General features: G+C 53.7%; 1 protein-coding gene across 1 annotated transcript in view; it reads right to left on the reverse strand.

Moving 5' to 3' along the window:
* Positions 1-21,439, reverse strand: part of SREBF2 (sterol regulatory element binding transcription factor 2) — a 43,302-nt gene that overhangs the window by 17,993 nt on the left and 3,870 nt on the right. Inside the window, 4 exon segments of the mRNA XM_037513455.2 lie at positions 903-1,049; positions 1,761-1,942; positions 2,853-3,230; positions 3,233-3,265. Coding sequence (XP_037369352.1) covers positions 903-1,049; positions 1,761-1,942; positions 2,853-3,230; positions 3,233-3,265 — 740 coding nt within the window.

Consider the following 21,439-nt stretch of genomic DNA (forward strand, 5'->3'; position numbering starts at 1 on the left):
GCTGTCTCACCCCTTCCTGGGTGAGACACGTCAGAAAGTGATGGCCCCTAGGCCTCCCCGGTGGTGCAGGGGTTAAGACGCAACCTATGAAGCGGTCTGCAGCCACTGCAGCACGAGTTCGATTCCCGGCCAGCCAGGGAGAAACCCACATGGTTTGGCGGGATAGACCTCTCCTGTCTTTCCCGCTGCTCCCCTCAGCTGTGTACTTCAGTCCATCCATCCGTCTGCCTGTTCTGTTCCCTGCTCTGTCTCTGGCGAATCCTCTCACCCCCCGCATCTCTGGCCTGTACCCCTATTCTTGTCTAAAAATAAATAAATCTTTACTAAAAAAAAAAAAGGAAGCGATGGACCCTGAGTGGCCACACCCTGTCAGCATCACTGACAAGTCACATACCAGGGGATGGCTGTGGCTCAGCGTGTGATCCAGGGAGCTCGGAGCAGGCCACGTGACTTCTGCTTTGCCATCAAACCATTAACCACCTTGGAGCTCCCACACAGGAGTGAGCTGATTTTAATTTTACTTTCAATAAATGGCCTTCATATCAAAATGGCCACGAACAAAAAAAAAGCACCTCAAACTTCATTGGGTTTCAGAAGTAACTCACACATAACACAAAACACATGTGCCAAGAGCCAACGAACTTTTACGTGTGCGTGTCACCAAGATAACCCAGAGTCAGCCACAGACCACTGCTGCTGCTGCTCTCTACCCCTCACAGACCCGAGCACCCCATGACAGGCACAGTGCTGCTCGGAGGGAAGAGCAAACTGCGAGAGGAGACAGCTCAAATTGGCAGACCTAAGGCCAGAGCTCAAGCGGGACTCAGCCTGCAGAGGCTTTGCGAGCATCTCTGAGGCCCAACAACCCCCTGGGGTAAGTGGGGGCGAGCAGTGGCACTTACTGGGACTTGAAGGGCGGCTGTCTGGATAGGGGTGGTGAGGGCAGTGAGGGCCGGGTTCTGGACCGCAGCCATCACAGGGCTGCCGTCTGTCTTCAGCGTGGTCAGAACGAGGGAATCCGTCTTGATGATCTGAGGCTGTACCAGGACCTGGATGGAGATGAAGAGGAAGAGGAAGCAGCATTGTTTTTGTACCTTGTATCAGCTTCTCACTGCACAGATCCCCCAAGAAAGGACGAAAAAATAAAAATGTCAGGAAACCGACGATGAAAAAGAGACCAACTCTCACAGCAGCCATTTCCAAAGCTGGCTGTTCACAGAGCGGTGACACTGCATGGAGCAGGGAAAGAGTCTCGCTAGAGAAGGTCCTGGGTTCAGGCTGAGAGGCTTTGTGGGGAGCAGTTCCAGAGGCCTTGCAGGGGCACAGCAGGCCTGGTTTGGTGTGGATGGCAGAGGGGAGAGAGATCTCACTTTACACAAACACAGGAAAGCCAGCAACAAGGCAGAGAAGCAAATGATAAACCTGCATTTTCTTTTAAAAATAAATTTGTCAGAGAAAACACAGCCACTGTGATACATGACTTAAAAACATTCTGGCACATTCCTTTCCAGCTCTCTCCCAGCGAGGGTGAACGAGCGGATGTGCCCGCCCTAAGTCTATGTGAGGCCCAGTACCTCTAGGTGCCAACTTGGTCCGGACTTTCCACCAGCAACCTGGTGCCTTGCAGGGCCCTATCCCCTAAAAGCTGCTCCCTCACTCTCCCTGCCAGCCCTTCTTAGTATGCAGACCACCCCTGCAGCCAAGGACTGGCTGAAGGCCCCAACCACAGCCTCCCCACGCCCTTCCCTGTCAGCACTTACCGGGACCTGCTGCACCTGGGGTGCAGCCACCGTCTGCACGGTGGCGGGGGCAAGTGTCTGTAGCGTGCCGTTGGCGGTCTGCGTCAGCACCCGCTGGGCCTGCACTGTCTGCACCTGCTGCTGGATGGTGACCGGCTGCACCTGGGATGATGTCACTAGGCTTTGGACTTGAGGCTGGAGGACTTGGGAGAAGAGCAGAAGAGTCAGAGAGAGGCAGAACACCTTCTGTTGCTGCAGCTGCAGCAGAAACTGGAAGGCGGGGCACCTCCTAGTGACCCCCCCAGCTGCTGCTGAAGACGGACACAGCCACTGACAAGCTGGTTGAGACAATGAGAACACCCATCAGGGCAGCACTGGGTTCTGAGGGAAGGCGTGCAAATCACTGCCTCACTCTGGCTGCTGGGGTGGGGTGAAGGAAACCGACCAGCAAATGACTGCTCCCAGCAAGGAAGTTAACAGATGTCAGGAGCCAACAGCTCCTGGGGCTCCCTCCAGGAAGCACACTCTGGCCCGCCTCCCTCAGCTGTGTGCCTTGCGCCACCTGACTCCCAGCCCCAAACCCTTGAAGCCCATTAAAAAGGCTATCAGATTCTTTAAAATTTGGGGCAATACTAATTTCACCCAGGGACCCCCATGGGATCAGAGGGAAATCTGGCGAGAAATCCCCAGGACACAGGACAACACAGGTTACCCATCGCCACACACTGAGGGCTGAAGCCACCTATATCCATTGCTCCCCACCCATCTCTGTGGTGGATGCTCAGGAGTTTGCTGAATGGCTACAGGCGCGGAGCTCTGGGGCCCGGGTTAAGTCTCAAGTCTAATGTCATTCAAGTACCCCCCGAGTTACCAGGATGGCCCTGACCCTACTCTGCTGGTTAGAGTCTTCGACCAAGTACCCTCAAAGCAGGCACCGCGGGTACTGAGGTATCTGAGGAGGTGGCCTCATCAGAGCAAAATGTTCCTGTGCTGCTGTTCTCGCAAAACCTGAGGACCAAGTCCACAGAGCCCGTCACTCCTGAAGAGCGCAGGGCTCAGACAGTCCACAGCCAGAGTGGCCCCCAACCATACCAGGCGTGCCCGCAGAGTCACCTTGAAAGCTCGTAGCTGCGTTCTGGTAGATCAAAGGCTGCTGGATGATCCTCGTCTGGGGCGCGGTGCTGAAGGTGGGGGTGATCATGACTGTCTGCTGCTGCAGCTGAGCTGGAGGCTGGGGCTGGGGCCGGGGCTGGAGCACAGGTGTGGCCCTGGGTGGTGTCGGAACTGTGGTGGGGGGGACTTTGACTTGCAGGGCTGGAGCCTGGGGGGAGGTGGTAGAGGGGGAGAAGGAGGCCAGTGGGACCTGGCTGAAGGCACGCTGCATCGAGGGGTCCACGGTGCTGCCTCCACTATTGCTGCTGCCGCTGCTGCCACCACCACTGCTGCCACCAGGGAAGTTGCCGCACAGCGGCTCAGAGAACAAGTCGGGAACTCTCCCACTTGATTGCTGACAAACTGCAGCATCTCTGCAAACAAATGAAAAGGAGTAACTGTACTGCCATCCGAACACCTATGTGCTTTCAAACGCGTCGAAAAAGCCAGGGCATAGATACCTAATGGCCTCCAGGGACCATCAGAAGAGGCCTTTGGGGCCTCCCTGGTGGCGCAGCGGTTGAGCGCTGGGTTGCGAAGCTGCCCGCGGCCTCTGCGGCGCCGGTTCAATCCCCGGCCACGGGCGGGGGTCCCACATGGCGCGCAGACCTCTCCTGCCGCCCGCTGCTCCCCTCAGCAGTGTACTTCGGTCCTTCTGCCTGCTCTGTTCCCCACTCTGGCTCTGGTGAATTCTCTCACCCTCCCGCGCTTCTGACTGTACCCAGTGCACGTATAAACAAAACAAACAAAACCAGCAAACAAATAAATAAAGCATGCCTCTATAAATAAATAAATAAATAAATAAATAAATAAAACTGCTCTCTGGTGTGAGGGTCAGTTTAAAAAAAAAAAAAAAAAAAAAAAAAGAAGAGGCCTTTGTGCGGGCCCAGGCGCCAAGATGGCCGACCAAAGACACGGGACGGGACTCATCTGTTCCATGCTTCCTCTCCCCACCCCTTTCTAGTCACCTTCCTGACTGTTTGTATCAGGCCCAGTGGGCGCTACCTCTGCATCAAGTGAGGTGGCTTTGGAGGCTTCATTTTACAACTGGGAACACTGAGGCAGAGAGTGGGCAGTGGCGGTCCTAAGGTTTCAGAGCTCAGCCGCCTCAGGGAGGCCACCGACAGCCTGAGTGCGCCCCCCTGCGGCAGCGCAGAGCCAGGCAGGCGGCAGTCCACCTGCGGTCACCCCCTCCGAGATCAGGCTCCAGGTGCCTGGGACCCAAACAGCCCCAAGTTTGCTTCCATGGCCTCTTCCCAGTTTGGCCTCCCAAACCAAGGCTTACCAAACCCACCTCAAACCAGGACTAACAACTCATCTCTCACTTTTCTCTTCACAGGGCCAGTCCCTGTCAGGAGACTGGGACCTCTGTTTGTCCCAGGTATCTCCAGATCCAGCGTCTGCACTGCCCATGTTCCACCCCACCCCCTGCTTCCTCTCCAATCCGTTCCCAAGCAGCCACGGTGAGGGCTGGGCGTGGGCTTCTCTGCAAGCCCTCAAGGTCACAGCACACTGACTGGGACGCATGACACCACCGACATTCATTCCCCAAACCTCTACCAGCAAGTCCCTCCCAGCCTCCAGGACTGCGTGGGGGCAGCCTGGGCTGGGAGGCTTCCTCTGGGCCAGCAGAAAGCTCCTGGGGGTTCCCAGGGTTGAGCTCACACAGGCTAACTGGAGCCGAGGCATGTTAAGTGTCTAGTCAGTTCAGCCTGCTGGCCAAACACACCCGCCCAGGTGAAATGACAAGGCAGCACTTCTATTACCAACTATTACCAATGCCCCGGCCTCCACTCAGCACCCCCAGATGGCAGAAAGGACACATCACCACAATCTGCACCATTCAACTTCCTGTACAAGATTCAAGTACAACTAAGAGATGCCCTCAGACTCAGCACAAAGTCTAGACCAAACAAAACACTATTTAGTGTACGCATTCTAAGAACCACTTAAGATTTTAAAGTGCTTCAAGAAAATGATTAAGAGAAATCTAATAATTTATTGAGGTATCCAGAATTCCCCTAACTCCCCACTCTGGGAGGCCAACACAGAGGTCTGCTTGGTGAGCAGAAGGGCATGGCTCCCTGGCTGAATGTTTCAATCCATGGAAATGGGTGGTGGACGGGGGAGGGGGTTGGGATGGGCACAGGCTTTCGTGCCAGGAAGGTCCACAGTCCCACCTAAGCAGCCCTTGAAAACTGGCCAAGCTCCCTCTCTCCACACCACGTCCTGATGATGTTCACTTGGTCTCTGCCGTGAACATCAACGAGACAGCTTACGCCATGTGCTCAGGGAGGGCCAGGCCCTCCTAAAAATCGCGCCAGCACTGACAACACAGGAAAGAGCGTCGGGCAGGCGGACTGTTGCTGTCTAAATAAACTCCTCATCGGCTGCCCAACAAGCTGCAGTGGTGCCGCCCCAGCAGACGGTCCCTGGGCTGGGCAGCCCCGGGGACTTGGGACTGAGCATTTCAGGAAGACTTCATGGGAAGAGGCTCTTTGAGCATCACGCCAGCAGAGCACGCACCTCCCAGGCCCCCAACCCAGCACCAGGCCCGAGAACAAGGCACAAGAGGCCCATCCCAGCTTGGTTCTGCTCTGTGGCTGCTAGCACGCCCGTGGGAGCTCCCGGCTCCGGTGCTGTGCGAGCTGCTGGTGCACAGGCTGTCTCCGCTGGGAGCCATAAACCCAGAAAAGGGAGGCCAGGGAGAAGACAGAGGTTTATGGGGCTTAGAAAACGATCCTGCACCAGGAGCTGCAGCCCCCAGAGCTGAGGGCCACCCCCAGGCCTGCAAACCACAACTTACAGGCAGAGACCCTCCCCTGCAAGCCACACCCCAGTTTTTGTTGAAGCTGCTTCTTGAACTAAGGGTTAAGATGCTCAATAAAGCAGACCGGACCCCAAGAAGACATATGGTTTTGGCCTCTTTATTATATTTTTAAAAAAATTTATTTATTTATACAAGCACTGGGTACAGTCAGAAGCAAGAGAGGGTGAGAGAATTCACCAAAGCCGAGCAGGAAACAGAACAGACAGACGGACGAAGTACACTGCTGAGGGGAGCAGCGGGCGGCAGGAGAGGTCTGTGCACCATGTGGGACCCTCACCTGTTGCCGGGGATCGAACCGGCGCTGCAGAGGCTGCAGGCAGCTTCGCAGCCCAGTGCTCAACCACTGCGCCACCCGGGGAGGCCCAGTTTCATTCTCTTTAAAAGCAAGCAGCCAGGGCCTCCTGGTGGCGCAACCGGTTGAGCGCCATGCTGTCGAGCTGTCCGCAGCCTCTGCAGCACGGGTTCAATTCCCGGCTGGCCAGGGAGATTCCCAGATGGTGCAGCAGACCTCTCCTGTCATGCCCGCTGGTCCCCTCAGCAGTTTGTTTCAGTCCTTTTGCCTGTTCTGCTTCCTGCTCTGTCTCTGGTGAATTCTCTAGCCCTCCCGCACCTCTGGTCTGTATCCCCAGTGCTTATATAAATAAATAAATCTAAAAAAAATAAAATAAAAAATAAAAGCAAGCAGCCAGCATTACAGGCCTTTGCTGACCCTTGGCCACCGTAGCCCGGCCTCATGCCAGGTGCACAGGTCCTTCATGGAGTTCAAGAGCGGGAGGTGACATGTATCAATCATCCGGCTCACCCTGCCTGAGAGTGACATACTTGAAATCTGGGCCGGGAGCTCTGGTCAGGAGCAAGACCTAAGGGCCCAGGTAGGGGAATGTTATCTCCACCCTGCACAGCCAATAACCATTGGTGGGGATTTGTTATCTAGTCCTGTTAGATGCTGGGAGAACCATTTTACAAGAGTCATTTGTTCCTATAGTTTGTGTTTATTATGCACTGATGTTAAATAATGTTTTAAATTTCTTTTTAAAATTATAAATGTAACATGTTACAGAAAACAGTTAAATAAAAAAAAGTCCAGCAATTCTGCAGAGAGGGTCGTTGTCAGCTGGGACGTGTCTTTCCCGGCTTCTTCCAGCGGCAGTGGAGGCCCCTCGGGCCTTACCAATGTGGAGTGACACAGACGGCGCCCCTGCGCCCTGCTCCTTGGCTGGGGAGAATGCCATGCGCCTCGCTCTCTGTCATGGGCTGGGGACGGGGGCACCATCTTTGGAGAACCCCGCGGAGTCGTGTGCCAAGCTGGACTGATGCGCAAGAATTTAGACGCTCAGGGAGCTGGATGGCAGCTTTCCATTTTTCAGCTTCATTCACGAGCTTACAGATCTTCTACTTCCTTTCCTAGGGCTCACTGTCAGGAGCTAGATGCTGGGTCAAGGGCAGGCACCTGTGTCTAGAGAGCTCACACAACCCACGCTCCCGCCAGCGTTTCTCTCCTTGCGGAGAGGGCACTTGACCTGCAGGAAGGAGCACCGGGTGCCTTTGCAAGCCCCGCCCCCATTTTATCGGCCATTTGTATTTCTTCCTTTGTAAATTACCTGCTCTTAACCTTCCTCCACTTTTCTATTGGGCTATTTGTCTATTTTTGCTGATTCGCAAAACTTGTAAAACTGGGATACTTGTTCTTTCTGAGCTACTGGCGCGGCCGCAGGTTGTGCCTCTCCAGCCTCAGTGCCCTCATCCAGACGCAGGGGCTGCCACCCAGGCCACGGAACTCAGGGCTTTCCGGGACAATTCCAGCAGGATGGATGGCACCTGTCTGGCACTAACCTTGGCGAAAGCCTGTTATCCATACTGTTTTTTTGGGGGGACAGTCAGATTTACATTGGCTGTTGTTTTGAAAATGCAAATTTGGCCCAGTGCACCAGATGACTACATCAGAGGAAATTCTGGGCATAGCATGAAGCTGTGTCTGCTGTGCAAGAGACACACTAGGCCATGCAGATACTCAGATTCAGTTGAAATGGGCCGCGGGTGCACACGGAAGGCCCCAGCCCCTGCCCAGGGTCAGCTCACAGGCACCATGAACCATGACCTTCGCTTCTTGGGATCAAAGCCGTCCAGCTTCAGACGTGTCCTGCCACCACATCACGCTGACCCATGAGCGTGATCGTCCAGCGCCCCATCCCCATGCAGCTCTCTTCAAGGCCCAGGGCCAGGTTTGCTGAGGTATCTGTGTATCTTAGCCACTTAGCACCATCTGTAAATTGTGCTTTTTGATTACATTCATATCTTTTTATTCATTAAAATGTCTTTTTATTTATTTCTTTTTTTGGTGGCCGCTGAAACTTGAACCGATGACCTTAAGCCCATCCCTCCCAAAAGCCGGGTGGTTTTTATTGCACACTTTTTTTGCCTATGTGGTAATTTTTAGGAAGGCACAGATTGCGTTACAGACTGATTGTATACACATCTAATGTTGTGTATGAAATGACAAGGTCTTTGTGTTACATTATGAAAGTCCCTCACCCTTAAGGTTATAAGGATATTAACCTAAACTCCTGGGTTTTGTTTTGCTCATTTCATCTTTCACAGGGATCTGCACAACAGACACAAGCACACAGACGTGTGATGTGTGCAGCTTGCTGGGGAGGAGAGAAGCGCAGCCAAGTGGGAGAGGCAGAAAAACACGAAATCTAATTCCCACCAAGTCTTGGGTGACGAGTATCCTCTTACAAGTTGATGATCCTATCCCCCCTCCTAGGATGTCTTTTCTAAAACTAAAAGTCAAATGTAGGCCAGAATCAGAAGGTCAGAAGCACGGGAAACTGCCACCTCCCCACCATTCCGCTGCTGTGATCACCACTACTTTTTCCGGGACCTAAACATAAGTTACCCCCCATAGGGTCAGCTGAGGAGCTGGGCTCCGTCCACGCAGCAGCCCTGAAATGCCAGCATTAATATCGGGAACCCAGAGACAGTTGCACAGGCAGACTGGTGCCTAGAACACGCCAGCAGACACTGAGGCGTGTCCACTGGGTAGGACAGCACCTTGACACCCAGGGGTGCTGGGTCACCTTTCTGGGGAAAGGGAGTACGGAGGAGGTGCTGAATGACAGGATGACAAACGAGTGACTCAGGCACCCTATATTTTAAATGAGGGGTGAGTAAACTCTCTTTACTGGCAAAGACACCAGAAAGGAAAACTGGGTGGGGAGGTGGGGATTCTCCATGCCTGTGCTTCGCAACATCCACAATGTGTCACGGAGCCTGTGCGAATAGCAAACATTACATAATAGAGAAAAACATTTGAAAATTATGACAGAAAGCAAGCGTAAAGAGAAGCAGGAGTCGTTCCCAAGAGGCCTTCTGGTCTGCACTGACGCTCCCATGCCTCCCAGGCTGCATGTCGCCCAGGCAGCGTGTCGGGGTAGCCTCAGAGGGCCCCCGGGGCCAAACCCTGGCTGCTGGGTCCACACAGCAGGTCAACCAGGGACGACTCTTTAGCACCACCTTCAACCGCTTGTTTTTCTTCTCTCCTCTGCTGGAAGTTCACTGTGAATTTCTGGCAGGCCACCTTCGAGGTATCACAGCTTTAGCTCTGCTCCACTTGCACACTCTGTCTTGATTTTGGCCTCAGCCTCCTACCCAGGGACAACTGTCATCTGTACCTTGTTGGTCCAGCTCTCTTTCAAACCAAGTCCAATTTCTTAGACAGGTGCTTCCAAGCTTCCTACCAAATGTTCCCTCCCACACCACGGGATTTAGTTCATCACCTACCCAGGAAAAACACCCAGGGCCTTTCTGGCACATGCCTGGGGGAAGGGGACAGCTGCACCTGAGTGATCACCATGCTCACCTTTTCTCCTGGTTGCCACCCTCTTACTTTCTGAATTTCACAATTCCATTTCAAAATGACTTAGTTACTTACTTCCACCAGTGACTTTTCCCTACCTTGATTCGGCCATCTTTTAGCCCTTGAACCCAAATGTGGTTTACCTCTTAAAAAAAATTATCCGAAACTCGAAAATAAGGCACAGATTCTACTCCCAAAGACAGTGTCCCTTGAAAGTCACACCAGCGCATTATCTAACCCGCTCACCTGAAGGTCATCTGATGCACTATGGAAACATAAATTTGTCTTCTGTTTACTATGGATTAGGCCCACATTCTGTAAGTTAGATGTTAATCTGATAGAAAAATGTTAAGTTGCACATGATTTCTGATTGCTAAAAGAGAAAACCTCGGGGCCTCCCCTGGTGGTACAGCGGTTGAGCTCTGGGCTGTGAAGCTGCCCGCAGCCTCTGCAGGGCCGGTTCGATCCCCGGCCACTGGTGAGGGTGCCACATAGTGCGACAGACCTTTCCTGCCACGCCTGCTGCTCCCCTCAGCAGTGTATTTCGTCAGTCTGCCTGTTCTGCTCCCTGCTCTGGCTCTGGTGAATTCTCTCACCTTCCCGCGCTTCGGACTGTACCCAGTGCTTGTATAAATAAATAAATAAATAAATAAATCTTTAAAAAAAGAAAGAAAGAAAAAAAAGAACACCTCGAAGGCTCTGCTTTTATTGCCCTATTGACCATTAACCAGTTTTGCATGTAAATTCACAGCCTGAGCCCTGCATCTTTCTTCACTTCTGGAAGTATCAGCCTGTTGCTTCCTCCCTGAGTCAGCTCTGTTACCAGGCTGGTCCTTTCATTAGCAGTCACTGAGCTGCGATTCGTGCTGGTGACACCAGAGTGTAAGAAGAGGCTCCTAACTTTTTAAAAGTTTCACTCTGCCACTTACATACAGTAAATTATATTTCTCAATGCTTTTCTTACATCTTGTGATCCATAATCAACATAGAGGAAAACCTCAGCTCCCATGTGCCTCTCTCAGCATTAAACACAGGTAGTTAAAAAATAATAATAAACACAGGTAGTTAAAAAATAATAATAATAGGGGCCTCCCTAGTGGCGCAACCTATAAAGCTATCAGCAGCCACTGCAGCACAAGTTCGATCCCCAACCAGGGAGCTGCCCACATGGCACAGAGACCTCTCCTGCAGCCCGCTGCCTGTTCTGTTCCCCACTCTGTCTCTGGTGAATCCTCTCACCATCCATAACTCTGGCCTCTACCCCAGTTCTTGCATGCATAAAAAATCTTAAATATATATATTTAAGATTTAAATATATATATTTAAATATATATTTAAAATATATATATATTTAAATACTGATTCACTGACCTGCACTCAAAAGCGTCCTTCACACAATCTATAAAAATGTTGCTCATGCTTCCCGAATCAAAGTTGGAAGGGGCACAGCCTCACCATAGAACAAGCTGTTTTTTAAATTTAGATTATCCCAGGAAAGCTGGCACATCCACGCAATTTCCTGTTTCTTCTTGGGGGGGAAGTACGCATGATCAATACAGAAGGAGTGAAATGTGTGGACCCAGAGAGATGATAAAACAGCCTGACCACAAGGCGTTAGTGCAGTGACCAGTCCACGCCTGGGCCCCGTAACGTCAGCAGACAGATGCATACTCAAGAGCCCAGGAGGACATGAGGAACACGGTAACATCAATGCCACCAGCAGCTCCGGCCCCCAGATAAGGCGCTGGGGTGCAGGCTGATGGTGATGGAGGTGAGTACCCTGCCCAGGGAGCCCTAGCAGCTGAGGCATGGAGTGTGCAATGGGCCCCTGACCGCTGGAGAGGATGGGGGATGGGCACCAGGCCTGATGGGGCCGCATCACCAAGGGTCCTTGGCAGCTCATGGTAATGAACTCAGTCTTTCTCCTTATTAGGATGCGGAGGCGGACAAGGGGTCTGGCGCTCTAGGAAGGTGAACCTCCGACCCCCCTCGGGGGCTGCTTGCTGTTTGTGAGGAGGGGAAAGGTTGCCCTGGCCAGAGCCCTAGTGACATCATGAATTCATCAAGAACATTCTGTGCAAAAGTCAAGGACTAAATTCTGATTTGCTATCAGAATAGCATAACAAAAACTGGGTAACTCCGTCAACTGAGAGACTCTTCTGAAAATCCATTAAAGAATAAAGTTCTGGCGATATGTGAAGCTGTAAAAAGCGATGAACACTGAGAAAGCAGCTGCCCCCTGCGTGAAGGAAGGGCAGCAAAGAGCCACACTAAGGGAGAAAAGCAGGATATCCTTAAAGCTAAACCAAGAATCACCAGGCCAAACAGAACAGGGACTTCCAAGTTTCAATTCAAAGAGAACCGGTTGGAGGGGAAAAGGCTGTGGAATCAGCAAGACCAGGGGTGACTCCAGTCATGTGTCTGCTGTGCTGTCTTTGGAAAATTAGTCCATCTCCCAAGACTCAGTCTCTTTACTTGTAAATACGGGAATAATCCGAACTCTGGTGAATAGTATTATTAATTAACACATAGGACTATGCCCAGCACCTCATAAAACGTATTCGACTTTCACAGCTTTTTTTGTTAGCATGAATTTGAAAAGGAGAAAATTTCCAGGTTAGATTCCAATGTAACCTGTCAATAAAGCCACTGGGCACACTGTTGGTGTTTAAAAGCAAAAACAACTCAGTGACAAAAAATAATTAAGTTTATTTTCTAATTAGAAGTCACACTTATTATCTTATTTAATGTACAGAAGGTGGTTATGGCTGAAATTAGTTAATTTCATGTTGATTCTGTTAGGGGGAAGTGATGTCCTGAATTAATCCCATACAGGATTAACTTTGTGGACCCCACCCCCACTCCAGACTAAAGCCATCAGGACACTGGGAAAGACAAATCCCATCACCACCAAGGGAGGGTGGCTGGGACCTGAGGGTGGAGTTGGGCAGCCAGGTTGGATATAAAAACCAAACACGTGGGCCTTGGGCTCTCTCTGGCTCGCGATCGCTCGCCTCCTGGCTTCACGGCTCCTGCCTGGCGGCCAGCTCTCAGAGCGCCATTTTGGGATTCCTAATCGGCGGATCGGGTAGGACTCATTTAAAACTTTGTCTCCCACTTTTCTCCCAGAGCTGTACATTTCCTCATTTCCCCTTCCCTTTGTAAATAAACCTTTTATGAACCTTTCACGTGTGCCTGCAGTAGAGCATTGATAAGTCCTTTTAAGCGCGCGGGTGAGGACCCACAGTCAGGCACCCCGTTTTGTATGGGGGTTGCTCTACAACAATTCCAGTGGACCACCTTAACAATGAGACAGGGAGGTTACTCAGTGCTCGACATCACCCCTGGGACCAGTATTATTATTCTGCTTTACAAGGTGAGAGAAAGTAGGTCCAAAGAAATTAAATAACTTGTGCCCCCCCCCCCATAAGCTGCAAAGTGACTGAGCCAAGATCTAAATAGAGAGCTCTATTTACGTCTGTCTGAGTCGCTCCTCTGTGCCCACTATTTCCTCTACGAAACAAACACTTCTTGGTTTTTATATTTCTACTTATTACAACTTGGGAGAAAGATGCAAGACAGCCCTGGAGAATTGGGGGTGGGGGTGGGAAGGGGACATCTCATTATGTCCAACATTAAGTGCAACGATAATGGGAGGTTAATCTCAGGATAAGCAGGCGTGGAAGAGACTCTTAGGGATCAGGGAGAGACATTCTGCCTGGCCGTTTGTAGTCTGCGAATATACCTTCCTACCCCAATTTAAAATTATTGGCATCTTACCCAGATAAGACTTTATGCTGTGACAAAATCCAACTTTCTGGAAATTTCTCTTTTTTAAAATCAATGAAGATACATCCCTTGACATTGTTAGGGGAAAAGGCTGTCCTAAAGCTAATTCCATACAGGCTGTGTGGACTCCACCCCCACCCCAGGCCAAAGCCAAAGACACTGGGCACTCCACATCCCATCCCCACCCAAGGGAAGGTGGCTGGGACCTGAGGGTGGGGTTAAGCAGCCAAGTGAGTATAAAGACAGACATGTGGGCTTTGGGGGGTCCCCCATTTTGGCTCTCCGCCAGCTCGCAGCGTCGGGCCAGCTCGGAGAGTGCCTTTGGGTTTCCAGGTCGTCGGATCGGGTAGGACGCATGAAAGACTTTATTTCCCTATTTTCTCCCTGAGTTGTCCATTTTCCTTATTTCCTTTTCCCTTGTAAATAAACCTTTTATGAACCTTTCGTGTGTGTCTGTAGTGGAGTGTTCATAAGTCCCTTGTAAGCGCGCGGGTGAGGACCCACAGCCAGGCACCCCGTTCAATATCGGGGCTGCCCTATAACAACATGAATTCAAGAAACATGAACTAAGCCTACCATGTATCCAATAAAAAATTAAATTCCTCAAGAAGCTCCTGTTCTGGTGGACACAGCAGGGGAAACACCTGCCAGGGCCCTGGTGGGATAAGAAGAGGGGCAAGGTGTGGGCAGAAACTGCAGGAATAACTCAAACAGCTTTCCCTGCTGTCGATTTTCACTGCGATTTGTCTCATGTTTGTGTGTGAGTATTGTGAACTTGCAGACAAAGGTGATTTTTTAAGGCCTCCCCAGTGGCGCAGTGGTTGAGCGCTGGGTTGCGAAGCTGCCAGCGGCCTCTGCGGCGCCGGTTCGATCCCCGGCTGCTCCCCGGCCACCGGAGGAGGGTCCCACATGGCGCGCAGACCTCTCCTGCCGCCCGCTGCTCCCCTCAGCAGTGTCCTTCGGTCCTTCTGCCTGCTCTGCTCCCCGCTCTGGCTCTGGTGAATTCTCTCGCCCTCCCGCGCTTCTGACTGTACCCAGTGCTTGTATAAACAAACAAAACAAACAAACAAATAAATAAATAAAAACATGCCTCTATTAAAAAAAAAAAAAAAAAGGTGATTTTTTTTTTTTAAAATGGAAAATAACTTCCTTAGCACTGTTAGTTACCCGGCTGCCTTGGCCGTACGCCCTGCCCACACTGCCACCCACTGTTTAATGTTAGAACCAGACAACGTTCCAGGCACCCGTGAGGCAGCCCTCCCTAGCCAGTGCTCTCCCACAGTTAGTGTGTGCCCAGCATTTAGGACAGTGCCTGGCCCATAAGTGCTTGGAAAGGGCGGTGACCATAGTCTCAGGCAGGTGGGGGTGACTGTGAGGCTGAGGCAAGCGCCTCCTCCACCCTCCCACGGCACCCTGCTCAGAGAGCCCCAACAACCTCACTGGGTGCTTCCTCTCAGGGGCCCCCTGCGGCTGCCCTCAAGGACCCAGTGCGGCACCTCAGCCTGGCCAGCGCCTCGGGCACTCCAAGGGCAAAAGGCTGTCCATCTTACGCCATCTTACTCAGCGAGCCTGCTCTTCGCAGCCAAGACTAGACGAGAACAATGAAGTAGGGAAAAACCTGAGCAGATTAGCGGCAGTGCTAATAATAACAGCACAGTAATTAACACTCTGCGCTCTTCCTCCATGTCAACAGTCATGTTAAGCCCTCTGCACAGGATTCCTCATTGATGGCCACATCACTTTGAGGTAGAGGCCATTAGCATCAGAGCAAGGCAGAGTCCTAAATCACTGGCTGCTCAGCAGGAGGCAGGGCTGGTATTTGAAGCTGAGCTCTCAGCCAAGGGTGCAGACAGGCCTGCGTGCTCAGAGGGGGACCATGTCAGCCAGGTCTGCCTGCAGCGGGCCTCATCCGCTCCTACCTCACCGGGTGCTGCTCTAGCTCTCCCAGAACAGGTGACTGAAAGTTGAGCAAGACACGACAGAGACTCCAGGGAACCGACCCTGCTCCATCCTGTTCTGTGAGAGGGCCTTGCATTTCACAACACCAGGAGCACAAGCCACTTCACCTGAGCTGTTCTCCTGCCGGGGACGGGTGGGGGCGGGGGACCTCAACCCTTCAGGGGCCCTGAACCGAAGGCACCAACAACCCCATGCCCTGCTCTTCTATTCAGGACCACCCCAACTCCCTGAGACCAAGGGCAAAAAAAACGATTCCGTAAAGCAGATCATGAAATGGAGCTGCAAACAGCGGCCTGTGGGGGGCCCTGGCGCCCCCCCCCCACCGGGAAGGCAGAGAAACCCAGCCACCAGGACACAACCTAGGCGAGAACAGACCAGTGCCCTCAGAAAGGCTATCAGAGTGGACACAGGGCTGGCCCGGCCCGCAGCAGGGCAGGGCCCCAGGGGAGGGAGGGTGCTGCAGGTGAGCCGGCTTGGCACATCCCTGGCCCCCAGCTGCTGGAGCTTATCCTGACACTCTGACACGAGGAGCAGGAGTGGAGCAGGCCCTCAAGACTGTGCTTGAGAAAGGGACAAGCAACAGGCATCGGGAGGAGGCTGCAACTCGCCCCTACACCCCCACACTGCTGCTGAGTCAGGGTGGTCCTGAATATAAGGGTAGGTAGGGTGTGGCAGCAGTGGTCAAGCCTCTTGAAAGGGCTGTTCTCTCTTTTCCCTGGATCCTTAAGGCCTCGCTTACAAGGTGCCTCCCAGAAGCCTTCTCTGACCTGTCTCTACCAGTCAGGTGCCCCTGGAGGCAACCCAGGCCTTCCAGAGGCAGGTGTACCCCAGGGCTTCTCAGGCACTCGTTTGAGAAGCTCGTCCACTAGACACTGTGTTCTGGCCACGCTGAATCATGTGTCCCCAGGACACGCCAAGTTATTCCCAGCTTTGGTCTAATTCTGTCCAAATGAGCACCCGCCCCCTCTCCTTTCTAAAATTCCGCTCACTCACCCCTCACAACTTCACTCAAATGCCGAAGGGCCTGTGAGGATTTCCCCAACTCCCCTCCTTGGCACTCCGACTGCTCTGCTATGGCTTCTGTTGCTTTTGCTTTGTACTCTGACTGGCTGCTCGGATGCCGGCTCCCTCAACATCGGGACTGCTGGATTCATCCTGAATACCCTAAAGAGTCTAGCGCTGCGCTGGAGAGCCGTGCACACTCGTGAGCCAGGGGCTAAAAGCGTTTAAAAAACAACTTCTGCCCAGAGCAGGGACTCCGAGACACACAAGCTCCCGGCAGGGCGTCGCCCACCTCAGGCCTCGCAGGGAAGAGCACGGCACCCGCATCAGGAGGCCCAAGCCTGAGCCCTGGCTACATGTCCTCCACAGGGGAACCTCAGGCAAATCCTACTCTCTCTTCCCGGTGCCCCACCTTCAAACTGGGAGAGGGAGTGAAGCATCCACTCCGGTACCGCCAGGAAGACGGGCTGGCATTTCCCAACTTTTGCAAAGGACGAAGCCAGGCAGCAATGTGAGGAAGCAGCACAGCTGGCTGGCAGCCGTGGGCAGGCGCAGGGTGATAAGGCTGGTCCACATCTGGTTCAGCAGCTGGAATTTCATCACAGCACCATACTCACCCCAAACCCAACAGACCTGTTCCTCCAAGCAGATGCAGGAAGGCAGATTACGAGAGACATTTAGACACATGTTCATTAGCAATCCCAAGCAGAGAGGTGAGAGCTCTGCCCCCAAGTTTCAGTCCTGAAATGGTTTAGGGATCATTTCTTCACAGAGCTTCCTCAGGGAGCCGCACCTGGAAGCCGGGCTCTCTAAAAAATTCCATCAAGTCAACTGGGTTTAACCCTTGGCTCTTGCGGTCCAGAAATGGAACACGTCCCCCTGCTCTCTGACTGCTCCTCTGTGTCCTGCCCACCACACCTACAAAAGCCCTTTCAAAAGGAAAAACTAAACACTGCAAAACTGTATTCTAAAGAAAGGCCCCTTGGTCCTCGGAGGCAACTTCCAAGCGGAAGCCTCTCCCCCATCCTCAGAGGCAAAAGCAAACGTCAGCTCCTGCCCTCTTCCTTTCGTGTGCTTGATTCTTACTTCACTCACTCAACTCGGCAAAGATGTGGAGGCTCCCCACCCCGCACCTTCCAGTGGAAACAGGCTGAGCAGGGCTGCGGGACCGGACAGAGGGAAGGCTCTGGAAGAGGGGGCGAGGGCAGACCGTCCCTCACAAACAGGGAGGGGGAACGCGTGCTGAGCAGAGGCTACGGCCTCTCCACACACCTCCTGTGTGCAGAGCCTGGACGCCTCCTTCAGACAGGGACGAGGCGCAGGGCAGGGCAGCGCGCGTGGATGGAGCTCGCCCTTCCCCACTTGCTAGCCGTTCCTTCGCCGTGGCACTGGAGAACATGACACACAAGACTTATTATGAGACAACGCAGGTAAAGGTCACGCGCACTGTGTGAGCAGGGCCCTGGCCTGCCCTGCCAGGCCCCAGATAAGGTCTGACCAACACCGCGCTGGGTGCGACCCACACAGTGATTTCGAAAGCTGGTGAAGGGCAGAATGTAGAGGTGACCGCAGAGACAGCAGGTCACTCCCAAAGAACAAGATGCATCCCAGGCACCCAGAGAACACGGGGCACCCAGGGTGAAAGACCAGGGGCTCCTGGAGGAAAGACCCGAGCTCCTGCTCAAGGCGTGCAAGAATTCAACGCAATGGAGAGCAGCCCTCCGAGCCGGGCCCGGCCTGCTGAAGCGCAGCCGCAGAAAGCCCGGCCGCGGGCCCAGCACCGCCTCGGTCAGCGGTGAGAAGTTCAAGGGAAAGCACTGGGAGGAAGGGGGCTACTGATTACCAAAGGGCATTTCCTAAAATACCTGCAGACTTTGGTGAAAAGCAGTCTTAGAGAATTACAGTTAAAGGAAGCAGCTTCCAGAACACCAGCGACGGGGATGAAAAGCCCCCAGAAAATGTGCACGTGACGCGCTGAAACGTCTGGGCAGGAAGCAGACGTGTGGAAGAGACTCCGTTCCAACCAAACCACGCAGAACAAGACGGCGTCCTGTGAGCCCCCCAAAACAGAGGGCTGGGAGCTAGGAAGGGCTGTGCTTGCAGGAGTGAAAGCACAGATGGAGGATCACTCCCAGAAACCGAAAGTGGCAGAGGCAGGGGATGCTCACAACCACCGGGGTCCCCAGCAAAGGGCACATCTGGGAAGGCTCTCCACTCAGAAGGCGGGGCGCAGAAAAGCGGAGTGAGGAGCCATGGGGGCAGGCCAAGCCCCTAAGTGGAGTGGAGACAGGCCCCGCTTGCCCACCAGCGGGCCTGCCTGCCAGGGGAACACAGCTGTCAGGCACTCGCGGGGGGGCCCTGCCCAAGTGCAAAGGCCAGCAGAGTGCAAGCTCCCGCACTCCCTCTCTGCGCCCCATCTCAGCTGACTCCTGTAGCAGCTGTGACGTAGACCTGATACCCCCACTTTCACCTGGCAACCCCCCACTTCTGGTCATTTCCCCTGCACCTACACACGCGTGTGTGAGGCCCCCAGCTGACAGGTATTTCCTGCAGCGCGTCTTTAACAGCAACATGGCAACAACCTCAAATGCCCAACGGAAGGGGCGAATGCACCCCAGGGTAACCGCACAGGGGAAAACCACACAGCAGAGAAAAAGACTGGCAAGACCAAGGGGATACTGTTGGGGTGGGGCAAGAGGCAGAAAAACAACTACCTCTTTGTGAAAAAGATAAAAAGAGGGAAAGAAAAATTTAAATCTGCACTTGTGATTGGCTCACGGTTGCATCAAGTGTCTCTTGAAGGAGATGAAAGTAACTAAAAGATGACTTGCTGGTGGGCAGGTGGGGCGTGGGCCCCCCAGATGGAGACAGGGCCAGAGGGCACATGACTTCTGCCCCTGTTTATCTTGGTAATTTGGATCACAGGAATGGACTGATCGTTTTTAAAAAAATAACAGTATTTTTCAAGTTGCAATTCCTGGTCAGGACAGGACAGCTGTTTACAGCTGTTTACTGCAGGGAGGCAGGTGGGGGGGTGGGGGGTGGTGTGCTGGGGTGAGCAACTGGCTCGGCAGGGCTGGGGCAACAGCTCTCTGCAGGAAAACCCAAGTGATGTAAAGGCAGGAGGCGGGTGGGGAGAGCAGGTAAGCGCCTGCTCTCAAATGCCTTTTCAGGTATTTGAAAAGGTGGGGTCAGGTGGGGTCAGGTGGGGTGGCCCGGCCACTATCCGCCACCATGTCCACACAGCAACCTGCTCTGGAAACGCGCGGTGACGCGTGTGCGCGTGAATAAAGTGCAGACAGGAATCCAGAGGAGCACAAGTGGATGATTAGGAAGTTCTACTGAATGGCATCGCTTAAGAAGTTCCCTTTTAATTATGAAATGGAGGAGAGAAAAGTCGGAGTCGAGTGAGACAGACGCGGAAATAAACCTAAAAAGGAGAAAAGCCGGGACGTGAGGCGAGCACGAGACAGGAGGCTGTTGGGAGAGAGGCGGGCTGTGCGGCCCCCGGCCTGGGTGTGAATGCGGGGAATGTTTGTCAAGGGCGAGGCCAAGCAGATCAAGGAAGGAGAAACCCAGCAGACTGGTTCAGAGGCTGAGCAGCCCCAGAAGACATGTCCCAGGAGATGGAACTGGATGAGATCAGGAGCCAGAAACGGTGGCAAATAAATAAGCTGCGAGCAGCCGCAGCTCTTTCCTTCCAAACACTGCGGCGGTGAAGAACACGCGTGTCAGAAGAGCCCTGAAACGGGCGCACGCAGGGTGAACACGAGGCTGTGTGCCAGCGTTCCAGCATGACTCACCCGAGAAACGAGAAACGGAGGTGGAGGCTGAGCTCTGCCCCTTCTCACTTCCGCCTCCCGGTGGGTCCTGACCACACCCTCTCCAACAGGCACCCTCCTCACCGGCTGACCACTCCAACCTTCCAGCGACCAGACACCCTGACCTTGAAGGGCCTTCCTTTCCTTTCAGACACAGCTTTGCGGGGCCAGTTGAGGGGACCCGGCCGAAGATGTTGCTGAGCATCTACAGGGAGAAGGGGAGGCCTGAGTCTGTGCCAACTCAGGCTCGAGACCCAGAAGCTCCTCTGCAGGCTGGGGGCTGGGGGTCTCCGGGAATGTAGGCATCTGACCCGGTGAGCCCTCCAGGGCCCTCTGAGGGGGAACAGTGAGCCGCAGCCCGGTCTCATCCCTCAGCATCAGGCAAGTCAGAAGACCGAGGGGCAAGACAAGGGCCTGCCAGCTTCCACAGAACAGGCCCCTCGCAAAGGATCGGGTCAAAGTCCTTGTACACATAAATAAATCTTAAAAAAAAAAAGGTATCTGCGGCACACCCTCCCCCCACTACTCCAGGGTCTCTTCCTCAAGAGGCTAAGGGAGGAAGCCCCTCATCCGAGCCGGCAGTTAAAACAAGAACCAGAGAAAGGGGTTTCCACGTCACCCCAGGGGAGGTTAAGGTCAGGCCTGGGACAAGCTGGGGGCCGCCGGCCTAGGCAACCACCAGAGGGGCACAAAGCGGGCGGCCCAGAGAGACGCCCACGCGGGAGGCGAGGGAGGACGGCGCGCGCCGAGGGCGTCCTGCGGGACAAGGCGGCAGGTGAACACGCGGCTCATAAATGCTGGAAAACAGCAACGAAACGTAGCGGTCATGCCAGGAGAGATGAAAACACGTATCTACACAAAAGCTGTAGCCAGCATTCCAGCCCACGGCACTCGTGAGCGCCCCCAGTGTCCACCCACGGGTGAACGGCCGGCCGAGAGCCGAGTGGCCGCGCCCGGGGCGCTTAAGGGCAGGAAGCCGCGGGCGGCAGCACTCAGGTGGCATGTCCAGATTCGGCCCATCCATAGAGACCGAAGGTCATTCCGTTCGTCAAAGAGCTTCTCCGGCTTCTCCAGAGGAACAGCTGCCCGTGTGTCCATCACCCCCACTCCCGCCTCCCCCTGGCCCGCGTGGCCTTGGGCCCTTCACCTAAGCGCTCCGTCAAGGTTGGCCTCCTAGTCGCCAAGTCCCAAGACTCCTTTCCTGGCTCCTGCTCCTCTCCGGCCTCTGCAGCACTGACCCTATCGCCCGCTGGCTGCTCCTCGGAAAGCTCACCTCCGTGTCTGTGAC

The sequence above is a fragment of the Talpa occidentalis genome, unplaced genomic scaffold (genome assembly GCF_014898055.3).
Source record: "Talpa occidentalis isolate TD23 unplaced genomic scaffold, MPIMG_talOcc4v2.1 talOcc4.16, whole genome shotgun sequence".
NCBI classification, from domain to species: domain Eukaryota; kingdom Metazoa; phylum Chordata; class Mammalia; order Eulipotyphla; family Talpidae; genus Talpa; species Talpa occidentalis.